This window comes from Rhagoletis zephyria, unplaced genomic scaffold (assembly GCF_001687245.7).
Source record: "Rhagoletis zephyria isolate East Lansing unplaced genomic scaffold, Rhagoletis_zephyria_1.1 Rzeph_scaffold_00123, whole genome shotgun sequence".
NCBI classification, from domain to species: Eukaryota; Metazoa; Arthropoda; class Insecta; order Diptera; family Tephritidae; genus Rhagoletis; species Rhagoletis zephyria.
The window spans coordinates 432,281-457,551 of record NW_016157207.1 but is presented as its reverse complement, the minus strand read 5'-3'; the positions used below and the strand labels follow the sequence as shown (position 1 = coordinate 457,551).

General features: G+C 37.8%; 1 protein-coding gene across 1 annotated transcript; it reads right to left on the bottom strand.

Moving 5' to 3' along the window:
• Positions 1-16,081: 16,081 nt before the first annotated feature.
• On the bottom strand, positions 16,082-19,900 carry LOC108379550 (nucleolin). Its single transcript, XM_017635908.1, has 2 exons — positions 18,470-19,900; positions 16,082-18,391 (listed from the first exon to the last, which is right to left on the bottom strand). Exons 1-2 carry the CDS (start codon positions 19,238-19,240, stop codon positions 17,921-17,923), a joined length of 1,242 nt encoding a protein of 413 aa, XP_017491397.1. The 5' UTR covers positions 19,241-19,900; the 3' UTR covers positions 16,082-17,920.
• Between the last annotated feature and the right edge of the window lie 5,371 nt (positions 19,901-25,271).

The following is a 25,271-nucleotide window of genomic DNA, read 5'->3' as shown; positions in this document are numbered from 1 at the left end:
ATGTTAATGTCATTTAAGGCTGTAAGGAATTGATGCGCAACCTTTGACTTTTGCATTACAGCATTTATTGATTTCATAACCGCCTGGCTGCCCAAGAATATATTTATCGTTATATTTGTTACGGCGCGTGTGTTAAAGTACACAGCCACCTACTAACGGATAGTGCTTATGGCTGATAGACGGATAACTCCTATCCTAACACCCCAGAGAAAACTCCATAGCCAACCCTATTGTCTAGCTTCGATCCGTCCGTGTAAAAATGTATTTCCTTCTCCATGGTCTCGGTGCCACTATCTTTTTGACGGGGTTTTCGTCCGGAAGAGCCTTTAGAAGGCCGGTACAGGGCGGCCTAATCGATTTAAAACAACTATCCAGAGTATGAAGAAGTAAGGTACCCGCAGTGGCGCTTGCATGGATGTTGTTGAGGCGCCTTCAATGTCTACAAAAGCAACCAAAGCATACGACTTTTCTGATACGCTCTTTTCCATAAACCCGACAAGCGAGTGCAAGCAGTCGTATAGCCTTGCTGCAAAGGGGTGAGTCTATTATTTGGTATCACGCCCCGTAAATATTCATCCACTATGGTCTATAGAATTTTTAGGAGGAAAGACATCAGGTCTGAAGTCTTTGGCATTAGTACGAGAGGACATGCCTGTCTTTGGTATATGTATATGTATAGCCCATGCTAAGACAGCTCCTTACAATAACCGTGATGTATGGGGAGATAATAGCCCAACTCCACTGGGTGAATGCCATGAACTCCCGGTGATTTGTACGAACCAAAAGTTTTAATAGCCCATTCGACTTTCACATTTGTGTGCATTCGATTACCTTTATCAAATTGTCTATTACCATAAGCAAAGTCGTTAAGTTCCACCGGATTCTATAAGCAGCGATCGAAAATGAAAAATCAAATTAAGTCTTCACTGTCGAGACTTGCGGGTCTTTTGACTTTCCTATCACTATATTTGGTATTATATTTGATGAGACTTTTATAACAGACTACGGGTTCACAGGTAACAATAAACCACAAACTGCAGACGACGTACGGTGACAGTGCTCACTGTTTCCCAGATGCTATTAACTGATAGACTCCTTTTCAATTTCTCCTCCACATTCCGTTTGTAACTCAACTTGCAGTTCAGCGTTATACCTAAGGAAAGAGATTTAGAATATTATCCATTAATTTTCGCAAAGATATTTTAAGCTCGTGTCAGAAAGCACAACGCCGGAGCCGATTTATATCTCGAAAAAAAATGTGCCAAGGAAAGACTGCATTCCGTGCCAAAATACATACTTCATCTTCTCAACCTGTCGGATGAATAAATCAAAAAGAATTTAGAACTCTAGAACTTTCATAATTCCTTTACTCGGCGGCGGTACACATTTCAGCCCCCAGAAAAAGCTTCCACAGGCCACTTTAATCTGGTGTCTGGCATAGCGTCCAGGATTTTGGAGGCCCTCAGAGTTTCCGATAGTCGGTGGCAAATTGATGGGGTTTCTCAAAGAGGACTTCGGTTTGGTAGCCATGGTTGGGATGATTTAGTAGACTACTCAGTGCGAATACAGAGCTTGCTTTTCTATTCTTTAACCAAAAAGCTGTTCTAAACTATAAAAAAGTTTAAGCCACTTGAAAGCCATCCTCGATAATTCTACGTGTATGTAAAACCATAAAACGTACGCCTCCAAATGCATTGACATTTCAAATCACTGATATCATCTTCGCTATATTACAAACATGCTCACATAACTGCCATACCAGCCCCCTCTTAGCGAACGCCACGAATTGCATCACTAATTAATTTTCTCTCAACAAATTTTTTATTATGCATAATTTTGCCGAGGCGCTAGCTTCACTCCAAGAGCCTGTAATTATCTTTGCGCATATTTTTCCGTTAACATGATTGATTTTGCTTGAATTTTGCATAAATTTTACAACCAACCCGTTTCGTAACGGTGCCGTAACAAACACCGTTAGCATGTCGCAGCTGTCAATTGCGGCTGCGAATGCCAATTGGGTCACTTGTGCTTAATTTGTCAAACAGCTACAAAAATCACACCAGGTTCTTCCGCCTATTCATCTGTACGTTATCACATTTGCCGCAGCAGAAAAAAAAGACGATAAAGCGTTGTGAAATTCTTCAGCGTAGCATCATCACAACAACGCCGCGCACTGGCGAATTTGACATTTACTCCCGCGCGCGCACTCCTGCACTACAATGATTGATCGCAGAGCTACTCATGCCGGCCGACGGGCTGAGCAACGACTACCAAGCGGCGACAGCAGCTGCTGAACTTTGGCTTCACTCCAGCTGTGCCAAAGTTGCCACGCCGTTATGACGCGTATCCGCCGTCGCTTAGCTCATCAGGCATGCATGCCGCCGCTGATTTGCGTGATTGCGCAGTTATCGGGCGCTGTGGGACACACTGGCCGTACTTTTTAGTTGTGGCAATGTATTGGACACCACTACACGGTGCCCGGTGGCATGTTGAATGTTTACTTTACAAGACCAAAGCGGCAGCGGGTTTTGAATTAAACTAATGTAAGGTTAATTGCAGGAGTCAAGCGGACGTGCCGACGATCGCTGCAATGGTGGGGGCCGTGTGCAGTGTGGACTTAAGCTTTCGCTTTCTAGCAGCGCGTATTTTTTATATGACATTGTGGGTGAGCGTAGCGGAAGCTGCAGCTTACATGTGTGCCACTGAGATAGCTGTATATAATATTTCAGCAGCAGTGAAGGTACATCAACGTTGGTTCGTATCTTCCGGCTGAGACGTGCAAGTGGGAGTGTCTCTTCTGCCGTATTTAATTTTTATTTTTTTGCATGTACTTTAAGTGGTTAGTTGATATTCATTGCATTTCATGTATGAGACATCTGGCGTAGCTTGCTGACCACTCATAAGCTGAATGCTGGCTGTTGCGGGTGGGGGTGTGACCACCCAACGCTTCACGTTTGCAAGCTTTTGACATTTTAGCTTACCTCCTGTTCCCACCCACTTGCGAGCTGGCAGAGTTCGGCTGGGTTATTTGATATGTGGGTTTCTGAAGAGAGCGAGAAAACCAAGAAGTGGGCCGCTTTCAGTTTCTGAGGCACCCTGCAGTGTCTTTGGTAGTGCCGCAAATCAAAAATCAAAAGCAAGAAAAAAAATATTAATTTTTATTTATTTGATATATGGAATTTTAGCTGTGTTGGTCCGCTGCATATCAGCATAGCTACATACAAGTACATATATATGTACAAAGTTTTAATGCCTGTTTTGCGTCCGCTAACTTTTGCCCACACATCGCTTGCAATCGCCTCGTTTTCACGCTGTGACTATTCACGGCATAAAATTCGTCATTTATCTAGAGTTAACTTATAAAATTTGCAACACATCGAATATATTAAATTCTCTTATATATGCTCATATTTACCGCTCAGACTTAAATTCTCAATAGGACAATTTCATACTACCCGAAAGACTGTACTCAAACAGAACGGCATTACTATTTTCAGCGTATATTTAGGTCGCTAGCATCAGATATATGCCTTCTTTTTCAAATTTTACCCTTGTTTACGAATTATTTGTAAATTTTTCCAAAAGTTCTAAGTTAGACATAGTCTACCCCTAGCCAGCTTTTTTTAGGTTAAACAAACAGCTGTAAAGGAAGTTGCTATCTAAACACCAGGGATAGAAAGCTAAATTTCCATAGACGAATGTACCGAAAACATACAGGACGAAAATACAAAGGTTATAATAGTTTGCAATTGCAACGCAAATCATTTTTGTATGTCACTCCTTGCACGCCTTAGGGTGCGTTCACACAGAAAGCCGAACGGTGCCGAGCGAATAAAGGCGGAGCGAAGCGAACATCCAGGTGTTCACACTAAACAAAGCGGAGCGGAGCTTTTCGCGTAGACTCGACTGCAAAGGTACCACAAAACTTGCAATCAGTAAAAGGCGGAAAAAATATTTGCTAAATTTTCAAAAGTTTAGTTAAAAAATTTGTTCTTATTTCAATATTTTGAGCATCACGAAGCTGGAAAATTAAATAGGAAATTCAAAATCAAAGACTGCTTTGCTTTAACTCCAAAACGCTTCGGAAAAAGCTTGCTCTTTGAACACTTTCATATACTTAGCTTCAGGAAATTGAAAGCTTTACTCCGCTTGAAATGGCTTCACTCGGCTCGGCTTCGCTTTCTGTGTGAATGTACCCTTAGTGGCATTCTGGGGAGACTTCTAAATTACAAGGCCATGCCCCACTTACTATGTATATTTGTATGTACATCGTTTGGTGTATTCGTATGCCATTAAAATTGTTGATTCGTAGCTTAAGGCGTTCTAGTTCTGAACTTTTTCTTCCATGTGGTTGTTGTTGCGTTTAGCTCCCAGATATAAAAAGAAGAAAAGTTCTGAACTAAAGTGATGAATCCGCCTTTAGTTCATAACTTATGTAAATTAACCGATTTATAACTTTTTTGTTAGAATTGGGAAGGTCATCTCACTTATCAATAATCGACGCACCCTTATCTTACCTTGGTATTAGTGTGATCAACAGCAGACAGATGTAATGCAACCTCGAAATGAAGAATAACAAAAATGCACCGACTTACTCTTTCAATGTGAAAGACTCAAAGTAACTTTTTTTGTTTGTTGGGAAATGCGTCTTTCAGTTTTCGGTTGCTCCCAAAAAAAAAGAAAAAATACGAAATTTGTTAGCATCTTTAGAACAGTCATAAAAGCTTTTGAATGCTAATTAAAAAAATTTGTCTCTTTAGAAAAATTGGAAATTTGGCTGTTGCATTGACTGCGATATATGTACATATGAATGTATATCTACATATGTACATTATGGTGGCCCTTAAAATAAAATGAACGAATTTTTGCCAATTGGAGACGGTTAAGGCGTGTTGCCTAGGGGGCAAATTTCATATTTTTTTATAGACTCAAAAAATTAAAATAATTTTTTTTTTCATCTAATACCCAAAATCGAAACAACCATAGTCGAAGATATCACATATAAATTTTGGTTCCGATAGGAGACGGTTAAGGCGTGTCGCAAAGGTGTCAAAGACCAGAAGCCTCTACGGAGGCTCAAAAAGTAAAAAATATTGTTTTAAATTTAATACCCAAAATCGAGTCTACTAAAGTCTAAGATAACACATATCAATTTTGGTCCCGATTGCAGTCGGTTAAGACGTCGTCCTAGGGTAATCTGTAGTTTGACCCCATGTGCGACACGCCGTAAGCGGCTCGAATCCGGGCCAAAATTTTAGTGATATCTTCGACTTGAGTAGCATCGACGTAAGGGTTGAGGCTTAGGAAATCTGATGTAAAACTTTGCTTCATACATTTAAGGACCGCCCTAATGTACATACATACATTCACGTGTATGTATTTATCCACTAACGCAATACCTAATTTGCCAAATTTCATGAAATTTCATGTCAAATACGCCCCTTGTGGAGTGGCGACCACCCACTTAGCCTAAGCAAAATGCGACACAGAAAACGTGATAACAACGCCAGTGGCCAACAAAAACAAAAATATAAAAAAAAACACTGGCCAACAAGCAAATACAATCTACTCAGCGAATAAATGTGCAGATATCATGCAAAGCTTTGAACTCAGCCGCCATGGCGTATGAAAAATAACAAAAATTAAAAAGGAAATTCGCAAAATGAAAAAACAACTAAAGATAAATAAACTGAAATCAAAAGCGCTTAGCGAAAAGTGTAAAAAATGTTTAGCAAATTGTTTTGCGACTTGCAACATGAGGCAATTACTCGCCTAACAAGTTGGCAATGTGAAAGAGATACGCGTCAGTTTGAAAATACCCACCACCTAAATACATACTCGTACGTATGTATGTTTGTATGTATGTGTGACTGTGATTTTCGCGTGTGTGGTATGCATTGAATGCTTAGTGTCAGAAAATGGCACATGGTTTGGTGCGAGTGAAGTGAATTGTAAATGGTAGACAATAGTGGAAATAACAACAACAACAATACAGCATTTGCGTCACCAAAAAATGTTACACTTTAATTAACCACTAAATTGCCGCAACCAAACATTTGAAATTACATGTTGCTGTGCAACGCCGGCAACAACATTGCAATGGCATGCCACAAACGGGCGATTTTCCTAAGAAACCAGCGACGATACATACATATTCGTTGAAATGTTGGGAATGTAATTGTAGCGTGTGGATTTACACACTGCCATATGCATACTGTGTATGTGCAGATGTGTGTGTGTGTGTGCCTCTTAAGCTCGCTGTTGCAATCAATTTGCCAAAACATATTATTTACCTAAACATTATGTCGCTGGATGTCAGCAGCATTGTTGACGAAACATGTTTCAGGCATTGGAGCGTTTTTTTTGTTTCTCCTATTTTGCATTGCAAAAAGACTGCAAGCGCTGTTTGACTCCATCTACGCCACTCGAGTGCAGAGCCGCCGCTAAGCAACATTGTTGTCACTGTCTGTCCGGGGTGGTTGTGTTGTGGCGCACAATTTTGCGCATTTCGCTTGACAAATGACTGCCCCCCGGGTTGTCGGGGTGGCGCGCAAATCGGTTTCAGTTTCGACTGCGCACCTCAGACAAATGAGCGGATATGCTTGACATGCCTGCCACACATCAATTCCAACTACATAGTTACAACAAAGTGCACTTTCTGCAACGCTTGCGGTTATTTGAAATAGAAGAAATTATAAGAGGTGCATACGCAATGGTCTGGCGGTAACGCAGCTGACCATTTAAGTGGACCATCTTCCTGGTTGCGCACGCGCACTTTGTTGAGTGATTACTCAGATTTCACTTTCATTTGCATGTCGACGAGTGTGTCCGCTGGGCAGCGTTAGTGAAATTTCTCATTACATTTTCCCATATTAAAGCATTTATCATAACTTTGTAAATATTAATGGAAAATTGTATGCGCAATGACATAGTCGTAGGCTGAAGAAAAATTGTTTTTTTTTTTTCGTTTGGGCGAACATAGCGTCCCTGTCAGGATTTTCTGTCGGAGGAGGCACTTATTCGATACAACATTCCTGTGAAAAACATCGCCGAAGAAACCGCAGTTTTTTTTGATTTGTTATCCGTTTTCGGAAAGAACTGCTCCACGAAGACCTGTCGTTTTTATGATACTGTAATTGGGCACGATTTCGATAAGAATGAATGTTACGTATGCGATAAAGCTCGGTGCTTTAAAAAACATCCTTCGGAAAGTTAGATATATATATTAATGAACCTTCGCTTGGAGGGTCTATTGGACCGAATTTAAAACCAAAAACCATTGCAAAGCTATTTTTCTATAGATGACGAGAGTTTTTATGTTTTCAAAATGAATTGAAATTTACGTAGTTTTTTCTAGTTGGTGTTGCAAACTCGTAATCTGAGTTGTATTTGGTTAGCTAGCGGTATTTTTTTAATACAAAAATAAATACCAATACAAAGACCAAGACAAATACGATTACGAAAACAACCCTGCAAAAAATGCGACCAGGAAGACTGCGAGAGCAATCGCTTTTGTTCGAGCATGTCCTATGACCCGAACGGGTATAAAAAGCGACAAGTAACTTTAAAAAATAAAATAATAATAAAATGAATAAAAATAATAAATAATAAATAATAATATACGAAGACAAATTCGAAGACGAGTACGAATACGAACACGAATATGAAGTGAAGTCTAATATGTCAATCCCAGAGAGATTTGTTCAAGATGACCATATTGATGAAATCGCTTCCAGTTGAAGTAAACGACTGATATCAATACATTAAAAACAAGCACAAACAAACAAATGAATACAAGCCAAAGTGAAAAGTAAAAAATTTGTGTTAGAATTAGAGATGGTAGAGAGTACAGGGAAAACTATTGATAGAAAGGCGTATGCCAATGACTGATAAACAAAATTTTTCTAAACGAAAATCCCCCAATATTGGATGTTGATTCAGGAAAGAGTTTCTGGACACCAGTGGTAGGGATGTCAGTCGAAAAAATACATCGTTGTTTTTTCTTTGATTCGAAGCATCGAGTTCTATGTACATCGATATTTTTCGATGAATCGAAGGGCATACATCGATTTGCATAGGACTTTTCAGATTATGTTTCACAACAAATTATGTTATTAGCAAAATTGTCGAAAATTTGAAACAAATTACTGCAACTGAGCTATTTATATTTCTAGCGGAATTTTTTGGAGCCATTTAAATTTTTTTTCTGAAAGTCACTTCTCTTTTGTGTACAACTGAAAAACTGAAATGACGGTTCAATGTAGTAGAGATGTCAGTTTTCAAAAAACATAGAGGAAGTGAATTTTTATAAAAGTTTAAGTAGTTTTCGCCTTATGAGTTGGAGCAGAATCATAGGATGGGAGTTTTCTAAAATATAATCACAGAAGTCAGGTGACAGCTACGCTTAACTCTAGGCACAAGTTCAGTAGCTTGTTGTAATGATGGATCATACACTCTATCGTTAAATCGTACAAATAGTGAAAACTGGCAGTGAACAAAGTTTACTTCATGCATTTTTTTAAAGACATACGTACTACAGCAAAAGCAGAGCCATTCGTGGTCATTTATCTCAAATTGGTTATGTGTACTTTCGCTTTTTCAGTAGTTTGTTTTTTCTTAGCTTCTAGTTTGTGATGCTTCACAACAACAATCATGTTAAATTTCAATTGACGAACGCAGAATTCAAAAAAGAACTGAAAAGTCGGAAAAACTACAAAAGAGCTAGCTGCAGATGGCAGTGACACAGTTGACCCACATACGCTTCCATCTCGCGTCCAACACAAATCAATGCAATGAGGCAACGCAACTACAGCGGCAACCCAAATCAATTCGATTTGAACTGGGTGCCTATATACATACATACATATGTAAATCTGTTAGTTTTATGTTTTTATGCATAAATGTACATATGTACGTATGTACGAGTAAATCTGTATGCGAGGCTAAAGGCAGTCCGTCGATCGATTTCTACTTTAAAGGCATAAATAAACAAATACAAAATTTTTGAAGCGAAATTCAATTGAGGAATCGGCAAAATAAAAGTAATAGTTTGAAAGCGATTGGCGAAGGTAATAATCGAAAGCGAAACGCATCTGCATGCCATACAAACAAACTTTCAACAACAGCAGACAAGCGGCAGTGGCAATGTTGCATTGAATATGTTGCCTGTTGCAAGTAGTACACACGTACATATGTTTGGATATATGTATGCTTGTCGCGCAGTGAATGTGCCGCCAAGATGAATGTCGGTCACACATGTCACAACAAATTCGCTGGCGAGCGAGACGGTATCGCAGCTGGAAATTGTGGCGCGGGAAAAGTTCAATGAGTTTGGCGGTAAGCGCGACAGATAATGGAACATATGTATGTATGAGTGCTGTTAAAAAATGGCCTCCGCTTGAGGTGAAGGGGGTATCCAAAAATAGGGAAAATTGAAAAATAAATGTAGTAAACGGCTCACATTAAACAGAAATCGTACACTCACACACACGAAAGTGATAAGCGTTTGCGGGTGGCAGCCAAAACGGTCATCATTAATAGCCAACAAGAGGCACACACACATTGTAAATCACGGAACAGACAAGACGCTTACGCGCACCGCTTTGACAATGTGGGGGACACTAACGAAAGGAAATACACAAAAAAGTAGGGGTCCATGCCTAAATAGCTCCATAAGTTCCATTATTTTCGCGCTGAGTGCTTTCATTTTTGCTATTCTCAGCCTTCTCGTTTAACTTCACTTACATTAGCGGCTACACTCAACGCACGCACATTTTCATCGCCATTCGATTCTTGTTTACCTGCGAATGCTGGTGCTGGGGAGTTGCTGTAGTAAAAGGAAGTTTCGCGTTAACTGAGTATGTTTTTTTTTATACTCGAGCGCACCTGTGCACAAGGGTATATTAATTTTGTTCACATAACGGTTGTTTGTAACAGCCAAAACGAATCGAGATAGATATAGACAAATGTATACATATATGCTCAGAATGAATAGAGAAATCNTGGCATACGAAGTAACCGAAAATTTTTTAAATCGGACAATAACCACGCCCGCATCCCATTTAACGGTAATTTCGATAATTACAAAATCTTCGATAAATCAGTAAATATTAAAGCTAATTTATTCAAAATTGGTGCTTGCAACAATTTTTTTCCAAGAAATACGTTTATGATAAAATTTTGGAAAATGGGCGTGGCACCGCTCACTTATGATCACATACATGTTTCTCGGTAACCGTTTTACCAATTTGCACCAAACTCGGTGTGGTTATTGTGCTTGCCACACAAAAGCAAAACGTTGAGAATTATTGAAATCGGACTAAAATTGAGGCCGCTTTTCATATAACGGTAAATTTCAGAACTGCTTGAAACTTCAAAATTTCGAAATTTAAGGACTCTAATTTACTCCAAATTGTTACGCCCCAGCTTACCATCTAGCGGTAGATTTCGGAAAGGTGAAAAAACATATAGTTAATACTTGCGCCGGGTATTTAATGTTCGGCTCCGCCCGAACTTAGACTTTTTTACTTGTTCTGTTTGTATTATGGGTAGTAATGCACCCTAATGTACCAACTTTCAAAGGAGAGGGTTTTGAAATGAAGTAAGTAGAAAATAGATTTATAGAAAAATATATAAAGTCAAAAGATTGCACCTTAAAAGAAAACTGTACTTTGAAAATAAAATAATTATTTCCTCCGTTCTCTGAAAATGCAAGCAAAATTGCAATTTTTTAAGAAGACTACACTAATGCCTCGGCTTGCTAAATTAAAACTAATTGTTAAAATTATATGAAGCATTTTCTTTCGTTAAAATTAAATTGAATACAATAAAGGTCCCGTTATATAAATAAAAATATATTTACGAGATGCCTTTACAGCCACGAAGTACTTATCACAAATATAAAAGGTAAAAGCTATCAGAGACCAATGAATGCAGCTGAGAACCAATAAAAATAATACATAAAAAATACCTATAACTTAAACCTGGCACACGTTTCTAATGGACATTTATGTAAGAGTAAGTGTGTGCGTACGTTCTAGTATAGGATGTATGTATGTATGTGAGTGCCGCCGATCGACACGCACCGATCACTTTGTAGAACACAGAAAGATTCTGTTGCGTTGAGCTGCATGATACAGTATTTCTGCCTATATGTATGTATGTAACGGGTGATTTTTTTGAGGTTAGGATTTTCATGCATTAGTATTTGACAGATCACGTGGGATTTCAGACATGGTGTCAAAGAGAAAGATGCTCAGTATGCTTTGACATTTCATCATGAATAGACTTACTAACGAGCAACGCTTGCAAATCATTGAATTTTATTACCAAAATCAGTGTTCGGTTCGCTTTACGTCCGATTTATGGTCTACATAATCGACCAAGTGAGCAAACAATTAATGCGATTGTGACCAAGTTTCGCACTCAGTTTACTTTATTGGACATTAAACCAACCACACGAATGCGTACAGTGCGTACAGAAGAGAATATTGCGTCTGTTTCTGAGAGTGTTGCTGAAGACCGTGAAATGTCGATTCGTCGCCGTTCGCAGCAATTGGGTTTGCGAAACACATTTCGAACCGAACACTGATTTTGGTAATAAAATTCAATGATTTGCAAGCGTTGCTCGTTAGTAAGTCTATTCATGATGAAATGTCAAAGCATACTGAGCATCTTTCTCTTTGACACCATGTCTGAAATCCCACGTGATCTGTCAAATACTAATGCATGAAAATCCTAACCTCAAAAAAATCACCCGTTATATACCTACCTACCTACATATGTATGTACATATGCAGTTGAACAATTTTATTTTCTTAAATGTATTTTTTGTGATAGGGCACTTAAAATTCTACAGTTACATATTTATGTATACTACATATGTTTATATATGTAAGTACATATTGGTGATTTTTAGATTCCAACCGCGACTCCCTAGCCATCATCTTAGGAGTAGATACAACCATGCAACACACAATAAAAGCTTTATATGTTAATCTTTAGTTGTAGCAGCAGTGGCAACAGAAATCTACAAATGTGCTAGCAGCTAGCTGAATGAATGGCTTAATTGTTGTGCCACAGAATGGCTATTAAAAAATTTAAGGGAGATCGCTTGTATGTATTTAGTATGGATGTGGACGGGTGCCACAACAGATGAACAACGAATGGATACAAGCAACACAAGTAGTGCAGGGCTGAGTAATAAAAGGGGAATATACTAATACACACTTATGAGTGGATATGTATGTGTTCATAATACTTATGTATGTATGCTCTATAAATTGAATTTGATGGATTTATGCATTAACTGTAATTTTGTGCTGCCATTAAAGTTCATTGGTTTCGGGTCAATGATACAACTGTCTGAGCGCGGGATTCTGCAAATTTATGAGTTAATATATATGTAAGGATGTACTAGTAAGATGCATGTTTGAGGAGGGTTTGGGTTGTGGAATTAATATTATATCACCGCAAATAGAATGTAATGTCCTATACATGGCGGAAGGAGATTAAATGTTATAAATGGATGAGTCCGAAACCAGGTGTAGACATTTTATAAGACGCTGAATAAAAAAACATGAGCTTTGAGGGTGGTCCTTAAAAATATCAATATCTAAATTTTGTATGGGGAACCCATTTGTTTTGGTCTAAGTACAAAAGAAAAACATCCGCAAAAATTACAAAATTTCACCTGGAATCTCTTAAATTTGACATATTATTAAAATCTATTCATAGTTATTTATAAACTCGCAGAGTTGCAGCTAGTCAAAGTGAAAATTTTGTTGAATTTTTGCGATTTACAAAAAAGTCAAAATTTTCAAACCCTGGTAGCGACCCCAATTTTTTTTTTGTTCAATTTTGAAATTTTTGTAGATGTCTCTATTTTGTACGTACGTTGAACAAAATAAAGCGGTGCCCTATGAATTTGATATTTTAGGAACCATACTAATACATTCAAACAGACTGATAGACTGATTAGTTTTTTTTTTTCTATTAAATCGAATTATAACATCAATCTTTATTTCTTATCTTTTCAGGTATGTATGCAACAATGCACCCAATATTACGAGTAGTAATATATATATATCATTGGTAAGATAAAATTATACATTCATTATGTATTTGAGTTTAAACAAAAAAAAGAAGAAAAGTCTTCAAAAAGTGAAAAAGTTGCGATGTTGCATTGCTTCATGAAAAGGTTCCCTTCATTCCTATTGAAATGCCTAAAATTACCTACAAATAACGGAAATGGAGAACAATTTCTAGGGGAACGTAATTTTCTAATTGTGATTTCATCACTTCCAAAAATGTTGCTCTTTCACGGTGTAAAATGTGTTTGATTTTGCACTCAACCCTGTAAAAGGGCACGGTTTTGCCATCTTGTCCTTGTCTGGCTCACACATTTCATAATATTGTCCTTTAAGCAACCATCTGACTTGCAGGGCAACCTTATGGCCTGACAAGGCTTCAACGGGCAGAGAATGTGCACAAGGCATTAAATGGCAAAAATTATTATAACAAACTTTGCGGACGGCGGAAATCGTAACTCAAGCCTTTAATGTCAGAGCAAGAGGTCAGAAGATCACAGTCATCATAGATGAAAGCAAATGCAGGATTCCAAGGCTACCACTAGAAACAGAGCAGGACAATCCTGGAGCGCCTCTCGTCTGTTACAACCGCTGGTTGGCTAGAGGAATATGTATATAAATTGCCACTGACGATAGTATGTCCTGTCTGTAAGAATCAGATCCCGAGGGTGGGGTCTGTACATGGCTGCGATCGATGAAATAGCCTAAGTATAGTAAAAAAATCGGCCAGCTCTGATGCATTTACGGTGATGCAGAGAAAATGCATCGAAAATAAAATTAAATAAAATCGTACTTATGTAAGCGTGTACATTTGCAAATCTAGGCGTTTGTATTTCCGATTAGCTAAACTGACCAAAGCCATAAACAAAAAAAAATTATCGTATACCAGATATCTGCCATTCTTAAATACCGTCAAGTAGTTTAAAATACCGACTCTAATGCGAACATTTGCTGGTCATTGTACCGCACGCAATCATTTAGCATTGAATGCATTGAACTCCAACAGACACTTACTGGCTTTGTGGCAAAATAAAATTTACTAAGAGGTCTAAAATGACAAAAAGTTAAAAAAAAAATTACAGAAAAATTAATCAGAAATATTTATGCATCTTTGAATGCAATGCATAAAATCGCAAATACTACGAGTATATATGTAGTCAGAGCATGCAACAAGAGCCATGACAAACACAATGCGACCGAGTGGCGCCTGTGTGATGCATTCGAAAAAACAATTGGACACATAAAGAATAAACATACATACATATGTATGAGTGTGTATGTAAGAGCTGCAGAAAATGACAAGCTTAACGCATTTGCATTTGTGCCACGCACGCGCACATACATACATACATACATACATTTGCATTCAAATGCTGACTTACACATAAAAACCATTGACTTCTGAATTTTTTTTTTTTGTATTTTTGTGTCAGTGATTCAACTAAAAATGAGCAACATATGGTCAGCTGAAAGCAGTTGTTCACAAATAAAAAAAAAAAACCATATACATACATACATACATAATTATATACATACATATGTACGTACATATGTAGGCGCGCACTTAGTGAAACGAAGAGATTCCATGTTAACTCATTAAAATGCTGCCTGCCTTTAAGTTTTTGCTGCTGCTGCTGACATGGATGATGCATCTGGCTCAACGACTTCATTCAGCTACATAAAACTCATAGCAACATATATATGTATGTATGTATGTAATAGTTTTCTTTTTTAGAAAAAATCATTGTTTTTAATGGGTTATGGATCCCTCAAGGGATTCTTAGTTTCGAGTGTGGAAAATAACATTTTCATCGAACTAAAGAAAAAGAGCAACTGAAAAAATTACTAAATATATATATTAGGGTGGTCCTTAAATGTAGGAAGCAAATTTGTATATCAGATTTCCTAAGCCTCAACCCCTACGTCGATACTACCGTAGTCGAAGATATCACTTATAAATTTAGGTCCCGATTGGAGTCGGTTAAGGCGTGGCGGCGGACAGGGGTCAAAATTCAGACTATCCTATGAAGACGTCTTAACCGATTGCAATCGGGACCTAAATTTATAAGTGATATCTTCGACTACGATAGTATCGATTTTATGTATGTGTTAATTTTTTATAGTTTGAGTCTGGATAGAGGAATCTGAACTTTGGCCACTGTGCGACACGCCTTAACTGTATCCAATCGGGACCAAAATTTGTATGTGATATCGGTGACCGTGGTATTACCGTTTGAAGGGGTGAGACTGAAAAAAATCGCTCATTTGATTTTTAATGAGCACCCTAATGTACATGCATTCATTCATAGCATATTTTTAAGTACTCGAACATGAGTTTAACAGATTTATGACTGAGAAAATAGTTGAAGGAAATGAAACCAAACCTTCTGCTTAGAGAAACAACTGAAGTGCTCTGCTCAGAGTCCTGTTGCTGGTTTAATGTGCTCCAATGATGGTGAAGACTGCTAAAGAAGCCTCCTTTACTCAAACTGTTTTATGTTTGAGGTTGTTCCTTAGTTGGTGTTCGGATGTCTCTTAAATAGAATGCCCCTGACCCAGTTTGTCTAAGACAACTTCGGCTTCCCTAAGAATCCTAACAGGGACTTGGTAGGCGAATTCTTCGGGTTCGACCACTGCAGCATTAAAATGGATCAATCTTTGCCTGCCCAAAGCCGGTCAGTAACGGATAATATGTTCTGAAGTTTCATCGTCTTCAAGACAATGCCGGCATTTCGACTCTATGATCACACTTAATCAGGTCAAGTGGAATCGCAGTCGTTACCCGGAAAGTAGCCTGATGTCATTCCTATTTTCTAGGATTATATCCTTTATTTTGAAAAGATAGCCGAACAGCCTCGCCTGTCTATGGCCTCTCACCGCACCCCAGTTCTTTCTGTGTTCAGAATTTACCAACTCAGTAATTATGGCTCTGAAAGTTTTTACTCAACTGCTGGTGTGGTGAGTTTGATTTAAGGTGAAAGTCCAATGCATAGTAAATTTCCTTTTGAAAAAAATTCGTTGGCATATTTTATTTGAAATATTTTACATTGTTCAGAAATATCACTACATTAGTTAGGAGCATTTTATCTGTTCCATACATTCTTGGCTCTTGGCAACCATGGTTATATACTGTGCGTTCTTATTTGTGACTTTGAAAGTGTTTAATTATACATACATACACAAAAATACAACATCCTCAATTCTTAATTTTTGCTTACTTTGCATTAGAAATATTATTTTATAATAAACATCGAATTCACAAATAGGCTGAAGACTTCTTTTTCTTATTTTAACTTACCAATTTTAATGCGAATGCCTTGAAAATAAAAACTAGATATATATTTTTCATAATTTAAAATGTGGACATAAATTTCTAGGGGTTTAAATGCTGGTCATAAGTTTTCGTCCTTCTAAAAGCCGAATATGAAGTCAATTAAAAAAAAAAAAACAACTTTAAAAAAATATAAGAATGTACGCATGTACGGATATGTATCCCTGCGTCTTTGAAATATAGATAAAATGTAGGTATAGCAGGTAAAAGCGAAAAAAAACTGGACAGAAAAAAGTGGCTAGAATTCTCAGGTATGTAGGGATCTTTATACACCCATTTTTCATGCCCAATATTTATTTGCAGTTTCCAAAGTTCCAAAAAGATTATGATCAGTTTTTTTTTATGGAAAAATTTTGTTAAATTTTTGATGCACCAAAAATTTATATTAAGATTTTAAATTAAAATATGTTTATGCCCAGTTTTTAGATGACCAAAAATTACGGCCAGTTTTATATTACCAAAAATCTTTCTTCAATTCTTAAATGAGCAAAATTGTATGCCCCATTTTTATATGACCGAAAACGTATGTTCATATGTCCAATTATTGAATGAAAAAAATTTATGTCCAGTTGTTCTATTACCAAAAATGTTTGTCCAGTTTTTAGATTAACAAAACAGTTAGGTCTAGTTTTTCAAATACCAACATTTTAGGCAAAAGTAGTCTCTTGTTTCGATTTATAGTACTGAATAAATTAGCAACCATTTTAATTGTCATCAACTTCTCTGCATCCAAAAAAAAAAAAAACAAAAATAGTTTTTCGCACTGTTAATGTATGTATGCGCGTTTTCTGATTTCATTCATATATATATATATAAATATAGGTATTCATTAAATTTTTGCAAATTTTCGATAAGTTAATGAAGACATCCTACAAACTTAGCCTAACTTTGAGCTGCCTACTCCTTATCTTCATGTTTATCTAACATAATTTTTTTTTTTTTAAATTTCGGTTCCACTAAATTTTAATTTGGCTTGAGTTTTCTTATGCATTTACGCATACAAAACTATCGTCGTTGACAATACAAAAGGTCCTAACCAGTAACCATTTTCTGGCAATACTTTTCATATCAAGCATTTGACCAAGATTTAAAAAAGACGCAATGTAAATGTAAGTAATTTTTTATAATAGACAGAGGCCAAAACTCCACTACTGCCATAGTTAGGGGATTTGTCGTTTGGGTTGAAAGACGAAAGTCTCATGTGCTGACAAAATAAACCTGCTACTCAGTAGAGATGAGAATTTTTTTCGTTACAATGAAGTCTGTCTATGAAGTATTTCTAGGACTGCAGACAACTCTAGGAGCGGCGACGTAACGATCGTTGATGCAACTCTCCATATAAGTATGTACATATGTATCTGTATTATATGTAGTGAGCTGCAAAATTACTCACTCACATGCATTTTGGTTTTAACTTCCACTAATTAAATTTAAAAACCGTTATTAATTGTTACGAGTACTTTTAATTAAACACTATTTAATTGTGCTTCCGTTCAGCCATTTATAGGTCATCATCTTCTTCGCCATCATCGTCGTCATCATCATCATCTATGTCTTCTTCATCGAGTTCGTCTTCTTCATTGTCATTCTCATCGGTGCTATCATTTCGTTTCAATAATTTCATACCAGTCTTTATTGGCCCCCCCTTCTTCTGTGCTATTTTACTAGCACTCTTTTTGGGCTTAGACTCTAGCGCTTCGTCGTAGTCCAAATCATCATCTTCGTCATCTAATTCGTCGTCGTCTTCTTCTTCGTCGATCTCGTCATTTTCGGGACCGTCCTCATCACTGTCGTCGCCGTCATTGTGTTTCCGTTTGTTTAGTTTCTGTTGTTCATTCTTCTTCGCTTGCTCTTTGGCTAATTTCGTTAATTCAGCGGTGTTCATAATTTTTACGCGCCGATTATTTGGATCCAAGCTTGTTACATTAAGAGTTACAAAATCGGATAAGCGTTTGTCATCCCAACTGGAATACTAAAGATCGGAAATAAGTTAGACTTAAACTTTCGAATAGAATTGAATATAATGAGCCAAATGTGTGCGTTTACTCACCACCGAACTGGACGTGAAGAGTAGCTCTTCTGGTGCGGTCTTAACGCGTATGTATTTCTGCAATAGATTATTATCGTCCTTGCGCCACAAACACAATCGATTATTCTTGCAGTAATCCTCGTTCAAATCGCGCTTGTACAACAACAACTCGATCGAATGATGTGCCCCCGACGTTGAGGTGCCCGCAGCTGCTGCTCCGGTGGTGGCTGTGCTTGTTTTCTCTGTGAATTGCTTCTTAGGCGGCAAATTGTTGCCACCACCGGCACCGGCACCGCCACCACCAGCGCCACCCTTCTTTGCGGATGCTGCACCGCTAGCGCCAGCGGCAGCGCCAGCACCAGTTGTTGCTTGCGCGTCATAGTCTTCATAATCGTCCAACTCGTCATCACTCAAATCCTCATCCAGATCAGCGCCGTCATCGTCATCAGCATCTTCATCGCTTTCCTCGTAGTTGGCAGGCGCCTTTCGTTTAGTCGCCCCTGCTTGCTGTTTACCACCAGCGCTCGGAGCACCCTTGCGTTTGCGGCCACGCTTAGCTGCATTGCCGCTGCCACTGCCGCTACCGCCGCCACCGCCTCCGCCACCACTGCTACTACACGACCCACCACCACCAGTGGTGCCAGCAGCACGTGCCTGCTTTTGCTTTTTACCATTTTTGTTAGTCGACGATGAAGCGGCTGGACGCCAATCCTCCTCAGAGTCATCATCCTCGCTGTAATCTTCTTCGGAGTCCTCGAAAGTGGTGGTCACCAATTCTGTGCGACTTCGCATTTTGTGGCACTCAAACGACTGAGTTGCTGAGATGAGGGCCGGGACGCGAGTGTGGGATGATGGTTGGCAACAGCAACCTCAATGTAATAATGTAGAAAAGTAAAATCCTGGCAAGAGTGGGTGTAATTGCTCTACTCAGATTTCACAAAATTTCTGTTGGCTTATTTTATTTCTGCAAAGTTTCAAATTTTTTCTTAACTCCACAAATCGAAGTTCACACACTTCTAAGCGCACAGCTGAATTTTGAGTTTATTTCTAAATCAATTTTACAATTAATTTCAGCAAAGAATCAAATGCAAAATATTCCGTTTTCCGTTCGTTTCGTCTACAATTCACTTCAACACTTCGGCTAGACATGAAAATCGTGTAAATGTATTTTTTTCTTATGCAGTTCCTTTTCCTAGTTAGCAAAATTTCTCTCTCGCAATTTGCGCCCGCTGTCTGAGTAGCAGAAAGTTATGTCGGTACGTATTTATTTCACTTGTTTCCATTGTCATTTGCTTATTTCAAAGCTCAACGCTCAATTGAAGTGTTTGTTTGTTGTTTGCTAGATAACTTCTGCTCATGTGCCTCCTTATCCAGACGTTGCTGGAAATATTAGACGGCGAAACTGCGAGAGCATCCTTGCAAACAAAAATCGCTTGACTTATGGGGGATGATAGCAGTGGCAAGCAGCAGCAAGGATTTTATGCTAAAAGGCTTTGCTTTTCTTAACATCCGTATACACATCAACAAATGTAGGCAAGTGTGTGTTAAGTTTTCGCTCTTCTTCTCTTTCTCTCTTAATAATGACCCAGTAAAGCTTTCCGTTGTCCTGAGCTTTTATATAAATTATTTGAGTTGCTTCATATTCAATGCAAGAACCATTTTAAAGTTATATAAAAGAAAGCTTTCAAAAGCATCAGAAAGTTTCGCAAAAGCTGTCGAACGGAGAAGAAAGTGCAAAGTGTATTCAGGATTGAAATTTGTAAAGGTATACAAGTATTTGATTTCGTGGCGTATTTAGTAGTTATTATTCGATTCAAACAGAATTCATATTTCGAACTGGAACGTTGGAAAAATTCTTCTTATTCAACTTTGGGCAATGTGATGAAAGAGGGTCTCAAGTAGCACACTGGTGTATAACTTGGTGTAAATTTACGAATTTTGGTATAAATCTGACTAATTGTACCAAAATTCACAAATTTATACCAAGTTATACACCAGTGTGCTACTTGAGGTGTTGTGAAATGGCACACAAACAAATTTGAGTATGAAAAAAATGTCTCCGGGTAGTTCCAAGGGAATCACTTTCCTCCGAGTTCTTCCATCTGACATTTTAAAAATAAATATTATCTGTCTATACAGTATATTTTGCTTAGCTGCACATCCTTCTTTGCACGAAAAACTTGTGCACGTAACTGAAAAAGGCACTTAAGCGAATTTTCTTTACTACTTCAATGAGGAAGGTATCCGAATCCCTATGAAACCAAATATTGGCGGAGCACTTACCATGTAGAAATTACTGCAAGCGAAATTTTTACCGAATGTTATCTAATTATCTATATAACTACATAAATTGATAGCCATTTTCGTTGTTCTGCGAGATGAGCAAAATAAATAAAAGGTTGTAAAATTAGGTAATTGTAGGGCCAATGCAGGTAAACGTAATACTTTCATTGATAAGTGATACTAGTCGCACAATTTTTAAGGCAGGTATCGCCAATGTGCAGGTATGTTGAATACATCTATCGGAGCAGTTTCCTTATAAATGTTAAAAATAATGCTTTTGATGCGCATTTCGGGGTAGGTATCTTAAATGTGCACTTAAGCATAGAGGCAGCAAAGCAAAATATACTGTAATCAAATACAGCTACGTTTGCAGCTACAGCTTTGACCACCCTTTTGTATCAAAGCAGGGTAGGCTATTGAACAAGTAACCCACACCAGAAAATGCTGGAAATGTGAATAAAAATAACAACTGATTTCCTGATAAGTTATTTGACTACATTCCAAAAGTACCTAAACGGTTTTGTACCGAATGTACTTTGTATATCTAATCTCTTTGTATCTGTAATCGAGCGGCTGACTAAGTGTCGCTAATTGAGCAGTGACCGTGTGTGAACACCAAAAAGCGGTAGCTCAATTAAAATGTTAATTGACTCAATTAAATTTTTGGTTTGAACTTAATATTAAGCCTCACATAAATTCATGGCAACTCTCAATAAGAAGGAGTTAACTTGCTTTGCAAGCTCAGCAGTTCATTTATAGTCATCGCTCCACTGTATCATCCGACTGTCATATCGTCGCCCTTATGCCAAAAGCACAAATGTGCAAATTTATCAGATTTGAGTTTTTGGGTTGACTTGATTAACCTTTGGTTGTTCTATGTTATACCAAATGCCAGGATACGTACGGGTAGACGGCAACCACATATTTTACAATTTCAATTGCATAAATGTAGAGTTAAGTCTCGTAAAACAGAAAACTTTCAAACTTGATTTCCCAAAATTTTCAAGTTTAGAGATTCATGTTTCTGGCATACGGGCGACGATATGTCTAAAGAACTTAGTCTTTTATTATTCAAATTTCCCCCAATTTATTGGTGCATGTTTGAAGTAAGCGAAATTCAAAAATGCATCTAATTTTAAAATTTATCTATCGCGTTATTCCCTTTTCGAAGCCGCTGCAAGATAGGTTTAGCTATGTATGTAGTGGACTATTTTCACTTACAACTTTGTCGCAGCATTTTCACATAAATGCTATGAAAATTATGTAATTTTGCATGCAATTGTAGTGGCTGTCAAATTCAAATTGCGGCTGTTACGCAAAAATTATGCAGCATTTCAATAAAGTATATATGTAGGCGTTTAAACTTTATATAAATATTCGCGGAAATGCGCAAAACATTTTGCATAACTAGTGCAAATTTATAAATATACACACATACATATACATATTTACAAATATTTATTTGGCAATATGACAAGTGTCTCGCTACGGTTTCATACATAAGTATTTGCATCGATCGCCTTACCCGCTGCCATTTACCTGCTTGCTTGAACGCAATTTTATGAAATACGATCCTTTTTAGGGGCGGACATGACAAATTTGTGCGACTGGCATGCCATTTCTTTATATTTCTATTGTAGAGTTTTGAAATTGTTTATTGTTTACTAAAGTGCGTGGGAAGTCGTCCTGCAAGTGACTGGCGAATATCATGTTGCAAGACAAATGTTTATGTGGCTCATTACTTACAAATATACTTATGGAAACTTTTTGTTCAAAAATATAGTTCATTTGTAAGTACATACATATTTTTACTAACAGGAAATAAACAAAGCCAATATTTCGTGAAAGTACGGCTTATGGGAATTTTAGTTACCTTTTAAATGCTTTGTAATGTGTTGTAATTTTTACTCTAGCGAAAAAGTAGAGAATGAGCACAGCTCTAAATTAAAAAAAAACAAACTATTTTAAGCTTTGTATACATTTAATACCCAAATTTTGTGGGTTTTGGACATAAAAAATTTTTAATTTTGGTTAATCTATACTGACATTGTAAATAACAATTACAGTGCCTCGATGGTCACCACTCCAGAGTGGCATGGAAATTCAGTTGCATTGTGACAGGGTGCCGGATCCAAACTGCTGCAGAGGTTGAGATAGGCCTCGAACCCCTTCCTAGGTGGTTAGTGTGTCCATGCCAATGCTTGCTTGTTCGGGGCGCTGATCAGCTCAACAATTTGATCCGCTGTGCTTTTGGGTACCATGGGATTAGGCTGTCGTCGGCAGGTACCAACGGCTAAACACCTACAGACGCTGTCCAACTGGCATGTCACGGGGAAGCCGAGTCAATTTTAAACTTTTCAGTTTTATGCTGATTTTGGACAGACTTTAGTAAAGAAAACTTATTCAGCAGCAAAATAGTTGTTGATTTATTTTGTATACAGAACGAAGAATTACACATTGCCGAAACCGGTTTGTCTCCAAACGAGACTTGACAAGGGATAACGGAAATTCGTTCCCAAATCAAAATGTTTCCACTCTGTCGGAAAAATCAACCAACCAGCTGTTTGTTGTTGTTGTTATTACTACATTGTTCCATTGTCAGGGTCTCTCTTAGTTCTTCGAAAAAAAGTTCGAAATTGGCGCCAATGCAAGGTCTACTCAGCCTCTTAATACTGATGATAAATGAGCTGACCATCGCCACATGCAAACTTTTCCACCGAAAGTAGACCACATACATATTTGAAATCACTATTATTTAGAAGACTGCATTTGCAATTATTTTTTTTTTTTTTTTACTACTAAGTAGACTATGTACGCACATACATACATACGTGTGATCTCTACATTAGCATGAATATGCAAAAACTTTCAATGCTGGTCGCAATTTTGCACTTCTCGCTTGGTTGCAACATTTAATGTTGCATGACTATGTGCTGTGTACATATGTATGTATTCCGCGTGCAGTGTCTTATTTTTTTTTTTATTTTTTCTATGAACGAGATTTGAATCTTTCAATTAGCAAAGCGCGAAAAATAAATATGCAAATGAAGTTAACGCTGCTGCTACTCGCCTTACAAAAGCAACAGGCTTACATATATATATAGCGATTTGAATTGAAAATAAGTAAAAAAAAAAAAAGAATATTATTAAACTGGAAATGGGAACAACATGCAAATTCAATTGAATTGATTGATCGGCGCATTTTGCCGCGCTGAGTGTTAACGACGCGCGTGATGGCATGCAAAGAATGCAGCTGACACAGCGAGAATGTTGACAACAATGAGGAGAACAATGCTGAAGCGGGGGTGTGTGTGTGTGTGGAGTTAATGTGGCTGCCGCTGCTGCAGTGCCGGGGCTGACAAACACTTCCTCATTAAATTCGAAAAGGCCAAGAATGCAATGGCAAACAAAAATTTCAACAACAAAAAAGAATTCAAAATGAGCACGAAATTGAAAAGCCTAATTATAGCAACAAGAGCAAGAACAACAAAAGCAAAAGCAAAAAAAAACTACTATGCGACATATTACAGTGTCACACATGGCTTGCGCATTTAAAGTGCCAAGTGAAATAAATTGCCAACGCTTAAAATTAATGAATACAAAACCAAAAAAAAAACCAAAAACAATTGCGTTACGAAAATGCAATAACTGCACAAAAATTACAGAACGCAGCCAGTGATTAATGGCGGGCACTGATTGCTGCGTACAGTCGACAAAAAAAAAAAAAAACGCTGAACAACCATTCAAGCGGACCGACATACTCATTCACCAATTGAGTGATCGATGTGGGTATGCCAAAAACTAGGGCTCCAGCTGGTCGGTGGTGGGGTCGGCGGCTAACAGTGGAATGTCGCAGCTGTTTTGCACTAAAGTGCACAACCAGAATTGCACTTGACTGAGCTGGCTGTTATACTTCCGTGCAGAGTAGTTCAGCTACAATTTCGTGGAAAACAAGAATACTCATTACGAATTGCATTTTTAGAGGCGTGACAAGCGAAACAGAGAAAATAAAAAAAATTACAAATTACATGCTATCTACATAAGTAGAAGCATGATGGTACTTAAAAGCTGAAGATGAAATTTATTTGTTTGCTTCTTTCTGCATCTCAACACTCGAAACTAAAAGCTTGAGAATTCCCTCAGCACTTTCCCATATTCATACTTTCGTTCCATTTTTTTCAGCGCAAACTAACATAACCTAAAAGAAGAACAGCATTACAACCAATTTGAGAACCTGTCGACGTTGCCATTCAGCCATTCAGCCATTCAGACATTCACATTCGAAATGTAATCGCTGCGCATGCGTGCAATATTTATGTGGTACCGTAATGGTAGTGCAAACAGTGCTACAGAGTTTTAGGCCCAAAATAACTAGGTCATGGGTAGTATCGCAAATAGTGAGCCGACGAGACGACACATTAAGTACCTCTTCTCACTCCCAAAGCCCAAAGCCAATCCGGGGACAGAGGAAATAAATACCAACAAATAAATACAAATTTACGTACATACATACATATATTTTCTCGTGATGAGGCATGCA

Excerpts from the sequence above, each read along its gene's own strand:
- LOC108379550 (XM_017635908.1), bottom strand. The coding sequence starts at position 19,240 with ATGCGAAGTCGCACAGAATTGGTGACCACCACTTTCGAGGACTCCGAA. Across the intron at positions 18,392-18,469 it reads TCTTCACGTCCAGTTCGGTG|TATTCCAGTTGGGATGACAA; the intron begins GTGAGTAAACGC and ends TCCGATCTTTAG.